Source organism: Cupressus sempervirens, chromosome 7, assembly GCF_028749045.1.
Source record: "Cupressus sempervirens isolate cs-2001-9-10 chromosome 7, ASM2874904v1, whole genome shotgun sequence".
Taxonomy (NCBI): domain Eukaryota; kingdom Viridiplantae; phylum Streptophyta; class Pinopsida; order Cupressales; family Cupressaceae; genus Cupressus; species Cupressus sempervirens.
This window is the reverse complement of record NC_143124.1, coordinates 504465830-504491709: the sequence shown is the minus strand read 5'-3', so window position 1 is coordinate 504491709 and position 25880 is coordinate 504465830. Positions and strand designations below refer to the sequence as shown.

Genomic DNA, 25880 nt, shown 5'->3' with positions numbered 1-25880 from the left:
ATTCAACTTATTATGACTTCCCAAATACTATAAAGCTTTATGATCAGTGTACAATACAAATTCCTTAGGCATCAAGTAGTGCCTGCTTTTCTTCAAGGCTTGACTAATTGCATAAAACTCTTGATCATAGACTAAACATTTTCTCTTAGCGTCATTCGATTCTCATCGCAAAAATCTATAGGCTTACCTTCTTGACTCAAAACATATCCAATTGCACTCCCACTAGCATTACAATTAACTTGAAAAACTTTAGTAAAATCATGTAAAGCAAGCACAAGCAATTTTGTTGCAATTTGTTTCAATGTTTCAAAGCTTTTATTTCCTCCACGTGTCCATCTAAATTCCCTTTTATCACCTCTCATTGTCTCTATCATAGCATTACATACTGAGCTGAAATTTCTGGTAAACTTTCTATAGAAACTTGCCAATCCATGAAATGATCTAACTTCTCCAACACTTTCAGGTGTAGGCCACTCAATAATAGCTTTTACTTTTTGAGGATTCATCTGCAATTCATCAGTAGAGATTACAAAACCAAGGCATACAATCTCCTCCTTTATAAAAGAACATTTCTTCAAGCTTATCAACAACTTTTCTTCTTTCAATCTCTACAACAATTGTTTGATATGCATTAGGTGTTCTTGTTTAGACTTACTGTAGATTAGAATGTTATCAAGATATACAATCACATATTTACCCAAAGACATCTTAAAATCTTCATTCATCAATCTCATAAAAATACTAGGTGTAGTAGTTAAACCAAAAGGCATAACCAACCACTCATACCATCCCTCATTAGTATTAAAAGCAATCTTTCATTCATCTTCTAATTCTAATCTGATAATATCCACTTTTAAAATCAATTTTGGTAAAATACTTTGCTCCACTCAAATGATCCATTGTGTCATCTATTCTAGGCAAAGGAAACCTATATTTCACTGTTATTATGTCTATAACTCTAGAATCAGTGCACATTCTCCATCATCCATTCTTTTTAAGTGCCAATACAACAGGTATTGCACAAGGACTCAAACTTTCTCTGATCAAAACTTTCCGAAGCAGTTCTTGCACTTAGCTGTTCAATTCTTCATTCTCTATAGGTGTTAGTGTATGTGGTGCTTTGTTAGGAAAACTAGCTTCGGGAATCAAATCCATGCAGTGACTAATACTTCTCATAGGAGGTAAACCATTAGGTACATTATTTGAAATAGTATCTTGAAATTCTATCAACAAAGATCTAATCTCAGGTGCATGTTCAACTTCATCTTGTTTCTCAGTCTTTCTAGGGATCAAAGAAAAGCATACATTCTATTTCTTCACATCCTTAAGCAAACTGATTCATCTGTACTATTGTTCCTGGCAGGAGATTGAACAAGCTTAGGATAGTGCAACTGTAATGGAATTTTCTTCATAGGGGAGGACAAAGTGGGGGAAGATTTTATAGGCATCTTAGAGATAACCAATTGGTCTTTGAAAACAAACCCTCCATTATTCAGAAATTTTATATTTAATTCTGGATTTGAAACTGGTTTATTACTACAATCCACAAAGAAATCATTATTTAGTTTATTATCTTTGAAAATGATTTTAGTATCAATAACTTAACAGAAATTAGGATATAAATAATAGAGTGAGCAATTTGAAATGATCTTCAATGGTGAAAAAGGGATTTTAATTTAAAAAATGAGGTAATTGGAAGCAAAATAGTTTTCCGAAAGATGATATTATTAAAAAGAAGCTCTACTGAATAACTATGGATTTCTACCCATCTGCAAATTTTAGGGTACCAAACTTGGAAATGTCAAAATTTGGAAACCAATCAAAAAAAGTTACAAGAAAACCCTTACAGACAAAAGAAGGATCTATTAAAATTTAATTTTTTAATTGCTTATTATTACAGTCGGCATTAAAGAAATCACCATCCAAGTTAGGGATACTTACCTGGCCTTTCATCTTTAGCTCAAACCACTTTGAAAAATTGAAGTTTGACACATAACTTCCTTCCCAAAACCCGTACTGGTTGTAATCAATACAATGCTGCCAGAGACTGTTAGCCAAGAGTTGCTAGTAATCAATACATCCATATCTGGATCAGAATGCATATTTCCAATCTTATTCTGCAACTCCCCAATTGAAACGGGGTTTTTGGAAGGACTAGGGCCAAACAGAATACCACAAACAAAAGAGGATTTCTCACAGACAGATTTTGGAAAATCGTATAAATTTTGAACATTATTTTGAATATGTTTCTGTTTTCTATTTATAAAATTGCTTTTGGTAAACTGCTGATCCTTATTAGCTTTGTCTGAATAATGATGGTTTAAAACCTCGAAAATGTTTCGGACGTGAATAGCATATTTAGTCTTATTAAATAATGCCTATTGTATGTTTTCCCTGCATGATATCTGAGTCGTACTCCCTGCTTGTGTGAGCCATCAATTTTTTCATTCTTAACATTTTTATTTCTTATAATATATCTCATATGTATAATAGACATAGAGAGAGAAAAATATCTACTTCATAATTTGTTATCAATAATAATAATGCTCCATGATAATAATAGAGAAGGATAGATCTCAAATGTTTAAGGCCGATAGGCCATTCAAACATTTGATTTCATTGATTGGAATCATTGTTGAAGCTACAATCATTAACAGCAACTGACATTTTTTTTTATCCTTTGTGTTGTCCATTGCCTTAAATTTTTGTTGGAGAACATAACCAACATTTATTGGAAGAGATCAATGGTGGAAGACAATAAGACCAACATGAAACAAATCTACAGTAACCCTTGGATTCTCAGTCCTCATATTTACACAAAAAAAGAAATTGACACATTTAGTAAACATAGAAGTCTAGCTTGCCTACCAATTTTTTAATAACATTATGCAGCATATAATCTTAAACCCTCAAACTCTAAAATTTCATAATTTCAAGGTTGAACTATAGGACAACAAAATTATAGATAATAAACATAAAACAGCATTACTCTACATACATGGTGATATGTAAAATGAAGAAAACAACCAAAGATAATCTACATCTTTTTCTTTCCCATCCCTAGTGTAAATTTCTCAAGCCTTAAACTGCAAGGTAACTCAATATCAAAATGATAATTGATTACTTCTTAAAAAGTGTCTTCGACTCTTCATTTTCCTTCATCGCATCCAATTATAATGCTTTTGTTTGATGATTTGATGATGAACAACTTTGCATGGTTAAAAAAAATTCTCAAACCATATTCTTGCTATGTGGATACTTAACTAGGTAAAAATGGATGAATAAGGGCAAAAAATGGCTTTAAAAGTTCAAATTTCACCTTTAAAAGTGTGATTATTATTTAGCACCAGAGAGAAGAGTTTGAGCTGAAGACTAGCAAACCCTAGAATGAGACTCGTTGTAAGGTTCTCACACCATCACCCCAAAATTATAAGGACCCCCATTTTCAACCTCTACCTTGGCAATTTTTCACATGATGTTGATTTTTTTGGAGTCGCCTTGACAATTTTAGCCTTGCTCGGATTCAGTAGAATGGCAATTCGCCATTAGGCCCCTTAGGCATTTTCATTTTGTTTTCACACAGTGTCAACTTTATTTCAATTTTCATGGACTGGCAGTTTCTTCCATAGGACAAACAAATTCTAAACAGCAAATTTTCTTTTTTAATGATATTTTGGCAGGATGAAATTGTGAATTTTGGGACTTAACAGATTTTGGAAATTTGGTAAAATTCAAAAACCTAAAACGTTTTCAAAATCAAATTTGGATATAGCTATTTTGAAAATCTTGAAATATTTGGTGAAAAAGAATTTTTTTTGGATGAAATGGATTTCGGTTTTAATTTTTTTTAAATTGCATAGATGAATTTATTTTGCGAAATTTGGATTGAAATTGCAAGTAAAAATTGGATTTGATGGAAAAAATTCATTTGGAATGATTTAAAATTGTCTAACATGACTAGCAAAATTTTTAGAGGGCAATTAAGTTGAAATTGAAATGTGGTTTTAGGCTTCTAAATTTCATTTCAAAGGGATTTTAATTGCAAAATTCATCAAGGGGAGAATTTCGATTCTTAATGGCTAATTATTTCAATTTCCCTTTGCAATTTTCAATTTTAGGCAATTTAATTTCCATTTCTTTCAATAAGTTAATCCACTAATGGAACAATTAATTACAATTTAGGCTTAAATGGTCCATTTAATGAGTGTTTAACCCCCATTTAATGTCATGCAGGAGGTCGACTCTTTGGTGAGAGGCACAAAGTTCCTATAAAGGAAACCCCCCCCCCCTCTCTCTCCTCTCATAATTGCACTCCAAAGTTGGCAAACTTCTCCAATGCAGCACTTGCGATTTTTGGCAGCACTTCTACATTGGCAATTTTGCATGCAAATTAGGGTTTCAAGGCAACTTTCTTGGCATCCATACTAGCGAATTTTTTATCAGCCTTCCATAGTGGTGATTTTTCATGCAAATTAGTGTTTGTGGCAGTATTTGAAAGGGCATATCAGTGTAATGGGCACCTACTGGTTATAACTTCGTGAAACACTTTGTAAGCAAGCTCTGATACCACTGTAATGGGCACCCACCGGTTATAACTTTATGAAAGAGTTTGCAAGGAAGCTCTGATACGACTGTAACGAACACCCAGGAATGCCCAAAAGCTGAACCAACTGCTGAAATTATATTAATTCTAAAAATGCTGCAATCAAGTACAAAGAGATGTATTCCAAAGGCCAAACCTTAAGGGAATGACGTCTAGAATGTTACAACAGAGAATGAACGTCCCCTATTGCCAAAAAAGAGTGTGATTCACACATCCAAGTTGTTATCAAATGCAAGTCATAATCATTCGATACAATAATCCCATGCTAAACAATGAGACTCTCACCCCTATTTATCCTATTCCTTCACCCTTCTAGAAAGAACTAAAACATTAATTAATTGCAAGTGCTAGAAGCTTCCCCCTTCCAATAATTAATGCACTCTCTAGAAACTCCTCTCTTGCAATAATTAATTGTGCTTCTAGAGGCTTCCACCTTTCCAATAATTAATACACACTCTAGACGCATCTCCTTTGTAATACAATAATTAATTAAATTAATTAAATATAAAGCCACCTTTTAATTTTAATTTATCTAATGACTTTATAAGAAATTAATTTAATTTTTTCTTATCCTCCACTTAGACTTTGGAGAACGTGAAGGCCAAAAGATGGGATCATTACAATTAGATCTGTTCATGGGCAAGCATCTAGGGTTTTGGCGCCTCCATTGTGGACTGGTTTGGGCAGCATTTGATTCATTTTCAGATCTGATCCTTTGGCGTCAATTCCCGTCTTCATAAGGCAGCAAAATCCATCACATTTGAGCACCTTCATTTTGGGCAATTTGCATGTGCATGTTAGGGTTTTATTGGCGGCAACTTCTAGGGCATTTTGGACAAAATTTGGATAGTGTTTTGGAGGTCTGATTTATATCATTTATGAAAAATTTGAGGGCCTAATTTGACAAGTTTTACTGCAGCACTTCATGCCCTAGCTGGGTCTTAACCAAACTCTAGCAATTTTCATCGACATCTTCTACTATTGGCAACTTTTTTGAAGGATATTGAAGGCAGATTTGAGGACATTGTTTTGTGCCCTAGATCAAGTATTTCAATGACAATTTCCAGAATTTGATCAAGTCTGATTTGGACAACATAAGGGCAGATTTTCACACATTTTGGTGCCCTAGACAAGGAGTTTTAATAAGTATTTTCAGTATTTGCATAAGGTGGACAGAATTCCAAGGTCTTAGTTCACTTGCCATGACTTCACATTCTTGCTTGGAGCACATGCCGGACAAATTTCCAAAGGTGTTCTTTGTTGGTAGAAGGACGAACTTCATTCCGTGTTTGGAGGCCGCTCTAAGGGCAAGGTTGTCTCTCTCTTGTTCTTGCTTGGTTTCGTTCCTCTTCTCTTGCTTGTACTTTTCATCCACCACTTCATCATCCCATTGATAGGTTGGAGTTGGGAGATATAAGTGTAGTTTACCACCCTAGGTATTGGAGAGGGAGTCATAAGTGTAATCCATCCTAAGGCACGAAAAGGCAGAAATAAGTGGTAGTCCCACCCCTAGGTTGAAGATTGGAGATTGATAAGTGTAGTGATAGGACTTGGCGAGGTAGAAATAAGTTAGAATCCATCGATAGAAAGAAGGTTGGAGATCGATAAGGGTAGTCCATATCACTTAGAACGAAGGGGCACAAATAAGTGTTTAGGATGGTAAATGTTAGTGCAAGCAAAAACCCAAGAGGAATGTATACCAAAAAAGACAAGGAAGACATGATGTCAAAGACCGCCTTCTTCTCGAAATTGAAGCAAGTCTGTGACACCAACAATGGCACTATAAACATGATACAGTTGAGAGACAAAGCATGGATCAGGCCGCCAAGTTCCACCAAGATAATCAAGATGCCTACTTCACTCTCCTAAAGCAGAATTGGATACATGAAGGCAAGAAGGGAGTCACCAAGGCGTCAAGGTTCACCAGATCAGACTTCAAATCAAAGTATGGCGACCTCATTGTGCTGCTCAACTGAATCATGGGCGTCTCACAAGGTATGCAATTCGAGAATTGGATGTATTACTTTATTGATGAAATTGTAAATAGAAAGGGCAAATTTGATTGGGCTAGAATTATAAGTGAAAAGCTAGAATTACAACTTAGGGCAGTGCAAAACTAGAAGCAATTCCACATGGGGTCCTAGCCATTCTATTTGATTGCAAGCCGGCAAAGGTTGAAGTGCGAGCTTTGGTGAAGAATGAAATCGGGTGAAGGGTGAATTTGATTGAAGATTGAGATTTAAGAAGCCCCGCAATTTCAAGAAAGAGCGGATTAGTAGAAGAGATTTGAAAATATTTGAGGCTAGGCAAGGCTTGGCTATTCATGCAAGCTAGCTTGGTTGGATTCGAATGGGAAGGTTGGAAGACCAAGAAGGTTAAGGAAGGCAAGGATAATGGGGGAGGTTAAGTTCGATTTCAAGGTAGTGGCCAAGAGCAAGGCTCTCGAGTTGCAAAGAAGTTTAGATCCAAGGAAGCCATCGAGGCCAACACAAGATTACCCCAAGTGCATGAAGACCTCATCCTTTCAGGGTCAAGACATCAAGTACAAGCAAGTTCGAGCGGTGATGAGAAAGTTTTTAAGGACAAGCTCAAGCATCCAAGGCTTCACCTTATCTCAAGGATTGACTAAATTTATAAGACAAGGTTGATGAGGTGGCACTTTCATGTGCATGCAATCAAATCATGCCAAGTGTCCTATGTTCTCATTGGTTGACAAATTATTGTAATTTTCTCATTGGCCCACAAAGTTGGTGCCCTCATGTAATTGGTTGAATAATGGTAACCCTAATTAGGGTTTGTAAGATATAATCTTGGCCCTTGCTTTTGCCTCTTAATCTCGGCCATTCATTGTAATTTGGAGCCTCTATATAAGGCCATTTTGCTCTCATTTGTAAGAGAGTTATGTTGGAGAATTGTTTCCAAAATACTATCAAAATTGTTCTCTATTCATTGTTGTGGCTTGCATGGTGGATATACATGATCATTTTGGTGTATTGCATGGTTCTTCTCATCTCTCAAATTAAAGTAGGATTTCATTTCATGTTGTTAAGAGTAGAAGCGGATGGCTAATTGTATGCTGATGTTTGTGAATGTTTGATAAGGACCTATATACTAGGCCACTAGCACCCTAGCGGCTTGTTAGGAAGCCTTGTGTGGTAATCTAGTCCAATCGCTCCTAAGTTCTACTTGCATATCATCTTTCCGCTTGTACTTCAAGTTGGGTTGGAAGATAGGTGTCAATGTGAAAATCCTAAGAGTATCCCTTAGAATCATCGCATCAATGGAGGTAGCGCCACTAGCAAGCTTTCATTTGGTTAGATCCCCGTCCATTTCCTAATTTCTCCATCCATAGGAGTAGTAGTAGAGCAATAAGCATTTAGTGGTAGGAGTAGTTGAAAGTGAAAGTGATCAAGGAGAAAAGAACAAGTCAAGCAAGCAAAGTACCACCAAGTTATCTTTGAATGAATAACGTAAGCCCGCCTACGTGATTACCAGAAAATCACATCGATATACCAAGTTAGTATCCATAGGTGTAAGGAAAATTGGAGTTTTGCTTATGTCTGCATGAGTATTTAACTTTTCAAGAGAGGAATTGAAGATTTGATATTCTATATCAAGTGTTCGGTTGCTATATGTTATGTAGTGGTACAAAACCAACACTCAACAACTCGAAGAGTCTTGGAGCAAGAGTTGAGCGAGTACACTGCACGACTTGACCAGGCTTGATGCAAGAGTTTGGTCGACTCGGCTCAGCTAGCACAAGGACTAGTGTTTGTAGAATCCTGCAGGGTACTTGGAGAGTATTGAAACTATGAGTCTGAGGATGGAACCACAGCTGAGAACAAAAGTAGGCTCATGGCTATCACTGGAATATTTATGGGGATGAGGAAATTGTAAATTGTTGTAACTCAACCTGCATGGAATTCGTAGATCTCCCATGATGATTATGATGATTTACTTGCTGCCGTATTTGTGTGATGACATATATAATAAAAATATGTTTTGTAACTAAGATTTGCATAAAATCATGTTTTAAAAAGAATTTTGGGTTTTGTTTCCTAGTGCTGAGTTTTGGCCAAGCCAAAAAGTAAATAAATTTGGCAAATTGTAAGCTGTAACTTAACATGCATGAAATTTGTATTTTCTATATGATTATGATGATTTGTTGGCTGTAATAAATGTGTGATGATGCATATAATAAACAAATGTTGTGTAGCTAAATTTTGCATAGATTCATGTTTTTTTAAAGAATTTGGGCATTTTTTTCTAGTATTGATTTTTTGCCAGGCCAACAAGTCTGAGTAAATAAATTCAACTTGCATGGTATTCATATCTTTTATGATGATTATGTTGATTTATTAGCTGTCAGATTGTGTGATGATTCATACAGTAAACAGATGTCATCTAACTAAATTTTGCATAATTTCATGTTATTTTAATGAATTTGGGTTTTTTTTTAGTGCTGAGTTTTTGTCAAACAAACAAATCTTAGTAAAATTTGGGTCTGTACTGTTTTTATATGTTGCGAAATTTTCTAATCTATGGTTAAAGGTAAAAGAATAAGTGTTATTTCTCATTCCTTTTAATGAAACTTCTACATTCTATGAGCAGTAAACACATCATCCATCCAGGGCTTAATTTGAATCCTTCAATCACCTAATAATCATGCATATACAAGAAGGTAATCCCAGTCTTACCTCAACTTTGCCAATGATGACCGTAATTTTATCAGACAGATTATTTGCTTTGATAATTTCTCTTGCCTGAGGGCAAAACATTATTGAACCAGTCAAAAGAATGCTGCAAGTATGAAAAATAGCAATAATATAAAATTTTAATCCATTTCCTATGAATTTTCTGGATGTCTTTGCAATATTGAGATATTTCAATAAAATAAAGGTTTTCCCAATTTAAAAAATGGATTTTTCAAAAGAATCTTTTCAAGTATTGTCAGATAATATTCTTGTGAAATCACTATCAGGATTCAACTATATAGTCAACCAATGAGAACATAGGACACTTGGCATGATTTGACTCAAAATCTACACAGTTGAATCCTGACAGCATTATCACAATATGACTTGCTGTGGAAAATATATCCTACATATCAGATAATTATTATGTCATTACAGAATACAGAAGCATTGTTCAGTACCTAAATTTCATGGAATATTAAGGAGCAACAATTAACAATGCATGCTCCAGAAACCCTAAATAAACAATGTAGAACTAGAAGCTATAAAACAACAATACACACTAAGATTAAACAATAGTTTAAAGATGAAAGATGGCACCCTTTGATACATAAACTACTAATCCTGGAACTGTGATGTGAATGAACAATGCCAACACTAAAAACGAGAAGTAAAACATCCCAAGTACTATAACTTGGATTTGTGAAATGACATCAGGAGGATAAACAGGGTATGCACATTGATTCAAAATCATTTAGATGAATCAAAAGTGCCATTTGATAAGAGGAACAGAAGACATTCATGAGGTGATGTAATGTAAGTAAAACTAAGTACACAGAGTAAATCAGATACAGAACATGTATTAGATCGTCATACACCTAAGTTGATAATGTTATTTCTCTTTGCAGGCTAAAACTCTAAAGAAAACAACAGGTCCAAAAAGAAATGCAATTAAACTCTATTTACGAGCTTAGATACCCAAAGTTAGCTAACAAAGAATACTGTTCCAAGTGCAAAATACAGATGAACCTGCAGAAAAAATAATTGAGTTCAAACATATGACCCCACTATTACATAAGAAGCCCTATGATTTAAGTATAATTCATGTGAAAGATTGAAACAGTCAGTCGGGATAAGGAGAATTTTTTTATTTTTTTGCAAGAATAACATTACCAACCTAGCACATGAAGTCGGATTCATTTTACCTCTGAATAAGGAGAATTTTATCCATGGAACAGTCCACAGAGATCTCTTTTCAACAAGATTAACCCTAAGATATCTTATTTCCTACATACATATACCATAACAATCACTAAGTAACCAATCACTGGATGCAGTAGGAAGATCTATCAATTTTTTTTGTTGCACTCAGAAAAATAAATATCAAATTCTACATTCAAAAACATCATAGACTACAACTTGAACAAATTATCATTAGCAATCTCAAAAGCACAATGAAGAATATGAAGTTGATCTGTGGGCCTGGAAGGCAGTATCATGGATATGTACCAAATAACCTTTAAAAAATCACCTGCCAGATCCATGGCCATTTTCTGTCCAAAAAATGAGCAATCAATGGATTGTCTTTAATGACTAAAGCATTGACTGACTTTGAGATTGTGTTTTTGGACCATTTGCAGTCAAGCTACATCATAATCCTTTACTGTAAAGTTTAATAGCGATGTAGCATACTAATGAAAACTCACAAAAAAAAGTGCACAAGAATGTTTAAGAGATTGAGGAAATGATGTGAAACAAAATGGATAACAATAAAAGATCAAGTCTACCAAGAATTGCAAGGCGGAAAGATCTATCAAACATGGATAAGCCAGAAGAAATGCAGATGTGGAAATCATCCAATAATACTCGAATACAAGATCTTGTAATTTGTGCTTCCAAGCTAATACTTTTGCATCCAGACATTGTCTTCCATGATTCTTGCAACATCAAAAAGCTAGGTCAATACTCAACACAGATGTCAGATCTTTCCTGAAAATTTGCTAGGCATCTGTTATTTTCAACAGATTTCAGATTTTGCTTTTTTTGCCCCTTTCTTGGAAAATGTGCAAATTAGGTCAATTTTTTACATCAAAGAGGATTTTTTTTTTGCATTGTGATGGTCTATACTGCTACATCACATCATTCTTGTATTTTTTCATTATATTATCATGGACCCAAATCATATTATTCCCCATTGTATTCATCTACTATAGGTTGAAAATGAAGAAAAAATAATTATCAGAAGAAATAGGAATTGTACAGAGTGATCATGTAAGAGACATCAATCTCTTTTAGTGAGAGATGCCAACCTATCAATCTACATCCATAGATCCATGATTTGCTATTAATTAGATCCATTGCATTTGTGGAGATTTCCTATGTTTCTCATTGAAGATTCAACATCAACAACATCTAGCATTGTGAAACTCTTCCTAACAAGTGTCTCATCAAGGTGAATTATTGCATTGCTCTAACTTCTTTAAATGATTTTCAATACTTGTCTCTTTATAGGTTAATTCTTAAACTGGCACTTGATCAAGCCAAGCCTCTTTCCTCCAACAAAATTCCACTTTTCTTGTGGGCAAGAACAGTTTATCAGAATTGGAATTACAAATTGGAAACCTATTGTTGGAAGCTTTCAGTAGATCTAAGGTCAATTGGCCTTTTACCTTCCGAGAAAATGTCAACTTGGTGGCATATATACCAGTATAGGTTGACCTAGTCGACATGTACCTAGAGATCTGCAGTTCTCTAAGATTTTTTGGTTTTTTGTCCTCATTCTAGATATGTCCTACAATCTCCAATCTGTTGCTTTCTAAGTTGACGGGTGACTTCCACTAATATCTTTGAGGTTAGTCACTTTCTCTCTCTTGTCCTTGTGTCTCAAATCTGATTTCTTGCTTTAATAGGGTTGTATATGTGTTTCTTGCATTTAAGTCAATTAACCTCGGGCAAATTAACCAATCTAGAATTTAATCACATTAAGGTTAATGAACATTGCATGAAAGAGGACTTTCTTGTGGACTTCCTTGATATTATTTAGGTTTAGCATTGACATCCCTTCACCTCACTTGAGTTGTGCTAACCCAACTTGGGTTTTATTGAGAGTTATATCTAGAAGCTGCTCTTTCTCCTATATTGAATGGCTTAGGGTGAAGATGTTTGGCTAATGAGCTAGTCTCATCTAGTTTACATTAGCAAATTCATTGCTCCATTTTTGCCCTAAATAGTCACAACTAATAAACTTTTGATGGATGGGCATCCTACATTATTTGAAGCCCTTATTTTGCCCATTATCTTGACTTACTCCTTGAGTACCTAGGGAAATTGTGTTGGGTGGGAAAGTTGGTCAAAGCTAGAAGGAATATCTCAAAGTACATCTACAACCACGCATAGCCCCTAAGACTTATGAGAGAGCACCCTAATGGTAAGGATCTCGTGTAATTGGAGGTCACACGTTTTGTTACTAATTTTCTCACCATGCAGAGCATATTAGCCACATTGCTCAACTTGAGGTAGATGGTTGTGTTGGAAATATTATTAAAGGCTAAGTTACTGAGAGGGTAGGGGTGAATCAGTAACCAATAAATCTTAATCCTTAATTAGCAATTAATCCTTCATGTGAATTCTGATCTAACTGCATGCATGAAAAATTGAAAACATTAAAGCATTCGTAACACATTTGACACAATTTGGTGACCCAAAAACCTTCCAAATAGAAAGTAAAACTGGGGTGGAGATGATACCCACAAGCTTTAGTACTGCAATATAAAGTTGGCCTGTTAAGGCTTACAATGATCACTTCTAATGATCTGCCCTGTTAGGAGCAATAAGGACTGCTAGGTCCACCTTGCAAAAGGATTTACAAACATACAATGAAGTATGCACTCGGTAAAGAGATTTACACAAGACTGTTAGGTCTACCTTGTTAAGGATTTGATTGATCCACCTGTTAGGATGAAACAGTAGCTAATCTCTGATCTGCAACTTGGTTTGCTGAATGAGATTCCTCTGAGTGTACAGATCACCTTGCTATGACAGATAAATCTTTGCTGCTCCTTATACTGTTGTAGCCTTTGTAATTTGCTCTTCTGCTCTTTGCTAATGATTACATTCCTCCAATTCGTTACTTTGGATGTGCTACAGTACATTACATATATACCAATCCAATTACACAATTACAAAGTCAGCCACAATACAAGTTTACACAAAATCACAAAGTCGGCCAAAGTGTAGAAACACGGGTTCTGAAGACTGGCTTGGGGAGGTTCTGATACTCGGCATCCACTGTCAATGCTCGGCATCGTCATGCACTTGGTAGACATAGAAGCTCAGTCCATACTGATCACTTCCAAGTAGTCTTGAACTCGGTCTACACTAGTGACTCGGCAAATACTGTGAAACTTGGCATATAAACTGAATCACTCGATTCTCACTGCATAGCTCGATCAACACTATCACTGTGAGCTCGGCATAAACTGAGTCACTTGGTTAACACTAAGTAGCTCGGTTAACACTAGACTCTCATCACATCAACTGCGAACTCAGTAAGCACTGCACAACTCGGTTTGCACTGGTAAACTCGGCATAAACTGAGATGCTCAGTTTACACTGTTGATCATCACCATAGTAGTTACTGCTCAGCACAAACTGAAATTTGTCCAAAGGACTCCGTAGAAACTGTAGAACTCGGTAGCAACTGAAATGCTTGATTAACACTATTAACTGTACAATATGCTCGGTATAGGCTTACAATCTGAATAAGTGTATGTCACTAATAACAAGCATGACTGGAATGTCAACAAGTTGGTGATTCTTTATGCCAAGAAGCCTGGGCAGAGAAGTTTGTTTTTTATGTTAAATTTGCCAAAGATGGTGGAGTTCATAAATGTAAGTTTACAAATCTTGATTCATGATTTATTATTTAATTTTCAAAAATTGCAATTTGCTGTCTTTTTTTTTACTTTGTCCAAGTGTCAAAACCATTAGTGAGGGTTTTGAGAATGGTAAATAGGGATAAAAATACCCGTGGGGTATCTATATGAGATCATGTAAAGGGCCAAATAGGCCATTCACCACTTGTATGGGTCAAATAAGACAAAATATGAATCCATATGGTGCATAATCGATAAGAGATGGAATTGACAAATCCAACATAATAATGCTGCTACCTACTACTTGAACCTCAATTTTGACTTTTCCAAAACTTTCAGAGTAGATATAGAGTTTCAGATTGGCTTGGACACATGTTTTCGAAGACTAGTTCAAGATGATAACCTCTAAGACCTCGTTCTTGATGAATTATGGAGCTAGAATAAGGTCGACGGGCTATTGCTTTCTTCACCTGATTGCAAATGTAGGAGGAACTCCTTGCGGCAAGGTTAAAAAGAACACGTGATTAGTTTTATTGTACCATTTCACTCATTAAGTTTATTGGAATCTTTACCAAATTATAAATGGCATTTTTATCCTTGCAGATTTGTGGTGGGAAGATTATAGTGCTACAACACCTAATTTTCAAAAGATTGTCATCCACATATTATAAGTCCTATAGTGTTTCCAGTTGCAAGTGTAACTAGAGTGTTTTTCAGGCCATATACACAAAGAGGTGCAATAGGTTGACTCAGAAGCACTTGAATGACACAGCTTATGTGCAATACAACCTTTGATTGCACAAAAAGAAGGTGCAAAGGAAAGCTTCAAATGAAGCATTTGACTTGGATTGCATTGATCCATATTCAGTAGATTGGGTAGCTACTCATAATACTGATGATGTAGCTCTGGATGTGGATCCTTTCTTGATTGATGATCACCAAGTTGAGCTCAAGATGGAAGAAGATGGCTGTGATGGAGAAGTGGCAGCACATGAGGAGGAATGTGAACTTGATCATCCATAAATAACTTCTGTTGAGGCACCCGTTGAGAATTTTGCAACTACTTCAACACACCCACCCAGCGGCTCAAGATGGAAGAAGATTACTGTGATGGAGAAGTGGCAGCACATGAGGAGGAATGTGAGCTTGATCATCCATAAATAGCTTCTATAGAGGCACCCGTTGCAACTACTTCAACACACCCACCCAGCTGAAGTAATTTCTTTCAGCTTTAGCCATAGATGCAAATTATGATTTCTACTTGTAGTTCTTATTGATACTGAAACTTGAACTCAATGTATTTAGAAGTTGTAGTTTCATGGAGTTTGAATTTGATATGTATTAAACTCAAAATTTATTCAAATGCTACACTTGTCTTTTGGTACATGATTCTGTGTAAATTTGCTGAGTTGTAAATGCCATTTATTGCACTCATAACTTTGATTAATATATGATAGAGATCTCAAATCAGTATAAGTTCTATAAATTTGATGTATATGTGTGTGCTTTTAAGAATGTTTTAATAAATTGTATTATTTTAAAATGTTTGATGAAAAGTGACAATTTTTTCCCGAGTTTTTGGCGAGTCGGAGTTTTTGAAAACAATTGGGTCGGTCATGTTAAAGTTTGATCAGATTTGTATGTAGAAGGAATTTAATTTTCATCTCAGGTCTATATATGTATCTTCGATGTTGATGGTATAATTCTTCACAATATTACAATGATGATTCTTATGTACCTGTCACTATTTAATATTAATCGGTTCTAATATTAGTGCAGATATAAATCTGCGACATATAATCTCAATATCGATTTCCTATAAATCTATAATTAGACTAATGTAATATGATCTTAATGAATAGCAATGTCTAATTTGATCTTACTCAATAAGACTACTCTCAGTCTGAATATGTGCTTATTTCTTGGATCAATCTGCTGGTATGATCTCTTATGGCAACCCAATCTCTTTATTAAAGATGCTATTTGAGACAATATGAATTGCTGTAATGATACTTGCTTTTTGCACTTATTTTTTTGTACACATACAAGATCCCGAACAACCTTCATATTTGTATGTTGTTTCTCACCGACTCATTTTTGGCCTGTTTAATGATGTTGTTTCATACAACAGTATACAACAATCATTTAGTAATGAGATTGATTAAGTTGGCCATGTTGTATGTAATCAATATCGATGCTCAATATCAATCATAATGATGATTAATTTTATTAACCATAATCATTTATATAACTTATTATATACATGTATATATTATTAAATATATGTATACATGATCATTAACTTATAATCATGCTTAATTAATTTGCAATTAACATAGTTAAAGAAAACAATATGATTAGTATATTGTGAGGGATAGATATCAAATGCTTAAAGCCAATAGGCCAATTGAGCATTTGATTTCATCGATTAGAGTAATCTGACCAAAGCTACAATACATAAACAGGCCGAGTTCTTTCCGAGTCCAAGTTTTTCAACTATGACTACATCTACAACCACTTTCCATCAAAAAATTATTGAAATTTTCTAAAATAATTGTAATATCCCAACTGGATATTCTCCCAAATTTATCTCAAAAACAATTTCAGAATACAGCAGAAAGCTCATACAAATAAACCAGCAAATGAACCAGTACAAGCTCATTAAAATACTATGTTCCAAACAACTTCAGATTTGCTATTGTATTATAAAAACTAGCAATACGATTGTGTAATGTTTTCCAATCTTAAGTACAACAAAGACAGTCAGATTGGACAATAAAGATAAGTGTAAGCACAACTGAGAGACCTGAAATGAAGTCTCCCACGAACAATAGGTTCTCATCCACTGTCGTCCGGCTAAAGGGTTTCCATCCTCATAGCTAGTTCTAAAAATCAAAAGAGCTTGCTTCCAAGTTTCTCCAAGACAAAACTGATCTGAAATCCAAAACCCAAACATGCCAAAATAAATGGGACTTCCTCCTTCAATACGAATAGATCACCCCACCAAAACTAAAAACACCTCCAATATGTAAAAGTCCAACTCATAAGACCCCCACAAGTTGTTTCTATAACCTGAATCGGGAATCGGAATGATATCAATGTTGTCACTGTGCCCTTGCACCGAAAGAAAATTTATCTCATAAGGTATGTACCTCTAGATGAGATTAATTTGCAACTCACAATCTTCTAAAAGTTGAGCCAGTTTCTCAAAATATAATAGCACACCAAGCGGAGTAGGCATTGCTAATAGGGGTACGCATAGAAATAAAATCACCGATTAGTAAGGAGGCAACTGCTAGAGCACAAGAGCTTGGCGGCAACACAGTAGGTGAGATGTAGGAACCTTCATCTATTGGTTCAATATGAGTACCATCAGCCAAATCACTCTCCCAATTAATGAAAAGATCAACATCAAGTCGAATCTCTCGATAATGCTGACTTGTCCATCTCTATCCACATGGCATTGTGAAGCTATAGAACCACTGTCATAAAAATCAAAGTTCTCATTATTTACTTCTTGTTGGTCCTTAAAGTCTTCTTCAACATAATGAGCCTCTGTGAAACCTCACCCCAACCCATCATACCATAGTTGCTTATTTTCATTTTGGATACTCTATGTTTCGAGACATTGTTACACTTTAGACCTAATTGGACAGTGGTTCAGCCTATTTGATACTATATGATGCTTTATTTTATGATGATTATCTAGGATGAATAGGACTTATTGATGATGCTTGATGATTATTTGTAATGAAATAACTTGCACGATAGAAGAAATAATATGAAATATTATATAAATACTTGATAATAGCTGAGAGTAATAGGCCACTTCGAGGGGGCAACCTCCAAATATCTCCAATGAAAACACACTTCACAATATGATGATGAAATAAGACTCACACCCTCCTATATATACATAATTATTCTTCAGTTCACTAGACACAACCCTTCATAACACCTAAGCCAACCTACCTACCCAAATTATAACATAATAATGATAACATGACTTAATTAAGGATTAAGATAGCCACAAGTTGACTATTCATAACCCTATATACAATAATATTAAGGGTGTAGCATGCCCCCTCTCTTGAAAGAAGCATTGTCCTCAATGCAAACCAAGTGTGGATTCTTTTGAATGAACTCCTCATCCTCCCATGTGGCCTCTTCAACTAGTAAATTCTTCCATTGGATGAGATACTGAGTCAGGGTTTTGTTCCTCAGCTTCTTCCTGCGTGTTTGAAGAAAGCACTCTGGTTCCAAAATTATTCTTCCTTCTTCATCAAGTTACGGTAGTACTATTTGAGTAGGAATATTCTGCACAATTACCTTCTTCAAACAAGGAACATGAAAAACTGGATGTATCTTTGTTGTTGGTGGCAACTCAAGCTTGTAGGCAACACTACCAATCTTTTGCATGATTTGGTATGGTCCATAATATCTTGGAGACAACTTATTATTATTTTTTTGTTGCTTCATTGATTTTTGTTTGTAAGGCTGCAATCTCGAGAAGACCCAGTCCCCAACTTCAAAATTTCTTTCACTACAATGTTGGTCCACTTGTTGTTTCATTCAATTTTGTGCCATAACTAAATTCTCCTTGAGTCCTGAAAGTACTTTTTGTTGATGAAGCAAGTGATCCTCTATTGCTTGAACTCTTGGTGACACCTTTAATGATGATGTGATGGAAGGAGGATGATATCCATAAAGTGCCAAAAATGGAGAAATTTTTTATGAGTTGTGAAAAGAAGTACTGTACCACCATTCTACAAGAAGTAGCCAATCTACCCATTAAGATTGTTTTTCTGAAGTGAAATAATGTAGATATCCTTCCAAACATTTATTAACCACCTTAGTTTGCCCATCTGATTGCGGATGGTATGAAGAACTGAGCCAATTGAGTACCCAAACATGAGAATAAATTATTCCAAAAGCGACTAGTAAAGATAGGATCACAATCACCATGTAGCTTTTGGATATTCTCCAAGAAAACATTTGCCACTATACTTGCTGTAAAAGGATGTGATAATGCAATAAAATGTGCATATTTAGTGAGGCGATCAACTACTACCATGATGGCATTATGACCTTTAGATTTGGGAAGCACTGTGATGAAGTCCATGGATACCTCTTCCCAACATTGGCTAGGAATAGATAAAGGTTGCAAGAGACCTGTGTCTTAATTGTTTCCCACTTATTTCTTTGACAAACCAAACATTCAGTCACAAACTTTTGAACATCACCTTTTAGCCCTTCCCAAAAAAAGTCTTGCTTGACCCTATGATATGTCTTCAAAAATCCCAAATGACCACCGATTGGGGACTCATGTAGTTCTTTGAGAATCTTGTGTTTAAGAGTGGAATTCTTGTAGAGATACAAGCGCTCTTTATACCAAAGAATATCCCCCTTTAAACAAAATTTATCTGAACTACTAGGGTCACTTTTTATTTGTTGGATGAGATTACTTGTTGCAACATCATTTTTCCACACTTCTTTGGCTTCGACCACCCAATTTTCTTGTAATATTGAAAGGGCACACATTAAGGCTTCATCTTTTTCATCCTTTCTGGAAAGTGCATCGGCCACAATATTTTCCTTCCCTTTCTTGTATACAATTTCATAGTCATATCCCAACATCTTAGTGACCCATTTTTTTTGCTCTTCTGATGACAGTCTTTGTTCCAAAAAATATTTTAGACTATCATGATCTGTCTTACCCTTGAAGTGTCAACCCATTAAATAAGGACTCCGTTTTTTAACTGCATGAAGGATTGCTAACTTTTCCTTCTCGTAAATAGGTTTGAGTTGATTTTTACCTTTTTATTGATGACTCTCAAAAGCAATTGGTCGACCTTCTTGCATGAGAATTGCTCCTATCCCATTTCCAGAAGCATCACATTCCACAATGAATTCCTTGGTGAAGTCTGGAGTGGCAAGCACTAGAGTTATGCAGATAGCCTTCTTCAATTGCTCAGATGATACATGAGCAGATTCATTCCAATGAAAAGAATCCTTCTTCAATAGATTTGTAAGGGGTGCTGCTATACGACCATAATTCTTCACAAATCTTCTATAGTATCTTGTCAATCCCAAGAAACCCCTCAACTTCTTAATAGTTTTTGGAATAGGCCATTCCATGAGAGCCTTAATTTTGTTTGGGTCAACCTTTACTCCTTCATGTGAAACTGTGTCCCAAATACTCCAACTCCTTAAGACCAAAAGCACACTTGGATGGCTTAGCATAGAGTTGATGATCTTCAAGTAATTGTAATGCTTGATCTACATGCTGCAAATGTTCTTCGCAAGTCTTGCTATAAATTAATATATCATCAAAAAACACTAACACAAACTTTCTCAAGAACTTCTTAAAAATGGAATTCATCAAACTTTGGAATGTAGATGGTGCATTGGTCAAATGGCATCACCAAAAATTCATAATGACCTTCATGAGTTCGAAACGCTATCTTACAAATATCTTCCTCCTTAATCCGAATTTGGTGATAACCCGACCTAAGATCTAACTTGGTAAAATACATAGCTCCATTTAATTTATCTAGAAGATCATCAATGACTGCAATAGGAAACTTATCTTTAATGGTGTACTTGTTGAGCACTCTATAATCTGGACATATGCGCCAAGTTTCATCCTTCGTATGCACCAGCAAAACAGGTGAGGAGTAAGAACTTTGGCTATGCTTGATAATTCCTACCTCTAGCATTTCCTCAATAATTTTTTCTATCTCACTTTTTTGTATGTGTGGGTACCTATAAGGCCTATAAATCACACAAATGAAATGTAAATTCTCTGATTTATTTTTTTTTTACTATAACATACTTGGGCCAAGAAATCCTTACTCGAAAAAAATTCCCAAAAAAAATTAGCAAATTTGCTGCCTTGAGAGAGAATTTTACTAATTTTATAATATCTTGCTTATTTTTGTATTTCAATTTCTCCAAGCTTTGAATTTAGGCTCCTCTACTATGTATTGAAAAACCCAATACAAGTTATACTCCAATTCGGCAAGATGTGAGAGATATGAAGATCTCAAAAAATTGTGTAGAAATAGTGATTCTGCAATAATTTCCTCAAATTTGCTCCAATTCCTCTAAATTTTGGACTATAGCTTCTTTAATATGTTTTCCAAAAACCCTTTAGAAATCTTTGAAAAATTCGCTAAAATCTGAAAGTTATGCTCTTCCAAAAATCACCCCAATGTTGAGAAAAAATCTTGCCTCTATGGTGCCAAGATCATGCTCTGATACCACTTGTAGTGAAATAACATGCATAATAGAAGAAATAATATGAATTATTATATAAATACTTGATAATAGCTAAGAGTAATAGGCCACTTCGACGGGGCAACCTCCAAATATCTCCAATAAGAACACACTTCACAATATGATGATGAAATAAGAGTCACAACCTCCTATATAAACCTAATGATTCTTGAGTTGAATAGACACAACCCTTCATAACATCTAGGCCGACCTACCTACCTAAATTATAATATAATAATGATAACATGACTTAATTGAGGATTCTGATAGCCACAAGTTGACTATTCATAACCCTATATACAATAATATTAAGGGCGTAGCATTATTTATAATCATGCACTTAATTGTTTATTCTATTGATGGATATGGAATCATGTTTTAGATGCAATTGCTAGATGGGTTATATTTGAAAGTTAAGAAATGGTGTAAATGGTTATATCGTGTTTAGCTTGATTATGCAAGATTTATTATATGCATTTTGATTTAGACATAGAAATGTTATTTGAAAATTGGATTGAGAAATGGTCAATGTTGTGATTCAGTTATGAATGTAGATTTGATTTAATATATATATGTAAGTGATTTTTATCTTGGGCTACTTATATGTGGTTTGAGTGAGTAGGAAAATAACCATGGTAAAATTGGAGATCCAAGACTAAACCTATCTGAAAACTATGAATGTCAAGGTTCAATCTAATGAAGAGATTTGAACCTCGTTGTTAAGTGTTTTACTTTGTGAACACAATGTGAATGAGTTTTTTAGATTAGATTCATTCTGTGAAATTGATATGCCACTCGTAATGTAAATTGTATTTATGGTGTCACTTGACACTTGTAATGTTTATGTGCATAGTGACATGTTAAATTAATAAATAAACTAAGGTGTTGGCAAGAGCTACCAAACTGGAGTCTAAACCAATTAGAAATGCCCAAGTTTAATCGAGTTGCATAGTGTTGTCATGTGAAGGCTTCAATTACATAAAATTAGAACTCTAAGCTTACGGTGACTTTAGAGGACTTTATAACAGTCCTAGAGTGTTCTTTTAGTGAAATCAATTTGCCTATATGTAGTACTATGTGTTAGGACTTTAATTTTGACTTATGTTTAAATCACTTTTATGACCCTTTCAAAATCTCATTTACCAAGTGTTGCGAAAATTGAAGAAGTCATAATCAACTTCCCATCTTATCTACAATGAGTTGGTGTTTCACTCAAAAAGGAGACATAGGAGGAGGGAAGATCCTTCTCTCATTTATGATGATAGGAGAAGTAGGTGTAGAGGCCTAGTAGAGGGGAATTTGAAAAATAGAGTGGTCGTTCACTTACTCTCCAGTTTTAGAGATCTTTTGATTTTGGAGATTTGTCAAGCAAGGAAGCATAGAGGGCTCTGCTCAAGTTGTTCATTTTCCATAGCTTGGAGGAAGGTTGGTGCTCTTGCCATCGTTGAGAATTATGCATAGTATTGTTTTTCTTTGTAATCGTTGTATGAATTTGTTGTAGATGCATATGTGTATTGCAAATTGTCCATGTTTGTTGTGTCGGGTGTGGATGAATTTTATTTTCTTCTTTTCATTTTGTTTATGATAGCATGATGTTTATGGGTGTGAAAGGACATTACTCACCCTTGGGAGGGTAGTAGTGGCCTTTGGGTGAAGGGGTTAGTTGGGTCATTCCCTAAGTGTAGAGTTTCTTCCCTAGAAGGAAGAGGGACAAGCATGAAGTATGGACTTCAGGTGCCAATACAATATTTTACACTTGGAGGTGATAACAGAGAATTTCTGTGAGTAATGGTATATGCATTTTGAGCCATGTGAAGGCATTTTGATTTCTATATTTGGCTTCTCCTCATGGTTTAGGCACAACTTCACCCTTCTTGGGTTGCAATGATAACCTGTTGTTAAGCTCAAAATGAGAGTTCAATATTGTATTTTGTAAATGTTGTTTGTGAGTTTGTGCTTGTATGTTACACATTTGGTCTTGGCTCTCCAAGCTCTGTGGGTAGTCTCATAAAGACCTAGGTTGGGAGGCGAGCTCTTCATGGTTGCATCTGTTGTTTCTTGCAGGTTTCTATGTGGATGTTTGTTGAAGAAAAAGCTTGGAAGAATGTTTACTAAGTTGGTGTTTATAACAAGAAAGAATCATGAAGTTTGAAAGTTAATTGTATTTGAGAAATTCATATGTAGTTCTTCATTGTTGAATTGTAAAGTTGCAAGTTTGAAATCAAATAAAAAGTTTCCAAATAGAATTGAAAGTGTACATGTAAATTCAATTTTGTAACTATATTCTATTACGAATGGTTCCTTGAAATTCATTGTGTAGATGAAATGTAATGAATAGTAGTATTCATGAAAGAATTTCAATATGTTTCAATTGTTCAAGAAAATACAAATGTTTCAATCCTTCTTGCCCACTTACATGTATTTCCATCCTCTAAACCTAATTGCATGTTCACTTTAAAACAACTATTACATGTAAATCACTTTACATGTAATTACATCCCGAGAATACGACTTTGGCAAGTCGCTCTTTAAACACCAAAGTCATCATTGCACACATCCATATGCATCCCAACAAGCATTCTTGCCATACCCACAAAAGCCCACCCTTGGCTACATGTAATCCACCCTTGAGAGTCTGATTTTGGCCCTTTTTTGCCCAAATACATATGCTTTCTAGTTCATTTCTAGCCATCATATGTGTTTCATAAGTATCTAATCCATACTTCAAACACTCATCCCTCATGGAATCATCGTTGTAACTCAAATCCCAAAGTTTTCATGAATCCAATCTCGTTGGAAGATGTTTTCATTTTCATGTTGGAACGCACTCTTCAAGATATGTCAGAACTTCTTCAAAGAACAGAGACATTCTATCAACAAGATATGCTTTGATTGTCAAGAAGCAGTAATTCATTTGGTCTCCATTTTCCCAATGGCTATCTGAAAACCTGAGTTCATGTGGGAATGTGCCAAGTACTTTGCTTCAAAAAAAAGGAAAAAAAGTTGTGCCAAGTACTTTGCTTCAAAAAAAAGGAAAAAAAGTTAAGTGTTGATAGAAAGTTGTTTTAAGTTTACATCTGGACACCATCAAGAAGGTTTCAAAGTGTCAAAGACTCCATCATGTGCTAATCTACAACGGAGAATTCATGACAACTTGAATGAGAAAAAGCTTGATCACATCAAGTTTTCAAATTACAAACGAGCAATTCATCAAAGAGAGTCGGAGACTCTCAAAAGATGCAACACCATGGTCATCAGGTGAATGCAATGGTACAAAATACAAGAACTCTCGATCCTGTGATCATCCGAGATTGCATCATCAAGTACAAGGCCTTTGCCGACAATCTACAGGATTGATTCATTCAGAATTAACAACCTCAACATTTTCTTCAAGTGTTTTACATGTTTGTAGTTAGAGAGAATGAATTGTATGAACTTATGTAATTACATGTAATTCGATTCCATATCCTTATGACATGTCATCTAATAATTTCTCCCACCTAGTTTAACCAAGTCAAAGTCGGTTGAGTTGCTCCCACTTTTTTCTCAACTCCTTTGCCTATATAAAGGAGTGCCCTCTCATTGTAAAAATCATCTTTTATTGTATGAAAGAAAGGTCTACCAAACTTGTGCAAGCATAACTTTGATTATGTAGTACCAATTTGGGAGAAAAGTGAATAAAAGAAGCAATTGGATTCAAAGCTTTGACTGGAAGCAATTGTGATAGCGCAAATTAGAAGCTTTGACTGTAATTTGTGCCAATTGTCTTTGATTCATGTTATTATTTTGTGCTTAATCATAGATCATAGTGAGTTAAGAAACAATCGGAGTCGAAGCTTTGATTGGGAGCGATTATGGTAATACATAGACTAGAAGCTTTGACTGTAGCTTGTATTCTCGTCTCAATTCACAAAAATAGTTAGAATTCCCTACCTCTGGAAGTCTTTGCGCCCCAATGGTAGAGGTTATTCTTATAGAATAGATTAAAATATGACCTAGAGCCAAACTGGTACGCTTTCAATCAGTCTTTGAGTTGGTGTTGTTTGTTTATCGGAATCACCGTTTCCACCTATTAGATAAAAGTGTAGTTGGAGATTTCATCTAGCCCATTACTCGCTCTACAGGTAAATGGATTATTTCTTGAAAGTTCAGAGGAAAGAATATATGTAATACCCTTTCAAAATCTCTCAAACTCTTGCTTACCTTGAGTTGATCCAAGGTACAGTGAAAAGGGGGAGCCTTCCCGTTAAGGTAGGGGAGACTCTATCTCATACACTATGGCCGGTCTGCCTATTTTGCGATTGGATTTTAACAAACCATCAGTTGCAAAATATCCACCCAACATTACAAACTTTTCTTCACACAATCACATAGTAGTCTCTTCGATATTCTTCCTTTGTATCATGTTGACATGGCTCCTTTCCTTTTTTA

General features: G+C 35.1%; 1 protein-coding gene across 1 annotated transcript in view; it reads right to left on the bottom strand.

Annotated features, from left to right (window-relative positions):
* LOC149547740 (putative protein arginine N-methyltransferase 6) overlaps nucleotides 1–25880 on the bottom strand; it is a 244732-nt gene that overhangs the window by 135172 nt on the left and 83680 nt on the right. The window contains exon 5 of the mRNA XM_089791807.1: nucleotides 9301–9366. Within this exon, the coding sequence (XP_089647933.1) occupies nucleotides 9301–9366 (66 nt within the window). The remainder of the gene's footprint in view (nucleotides 1–9300; nucleotides 9367–25880) is intronic.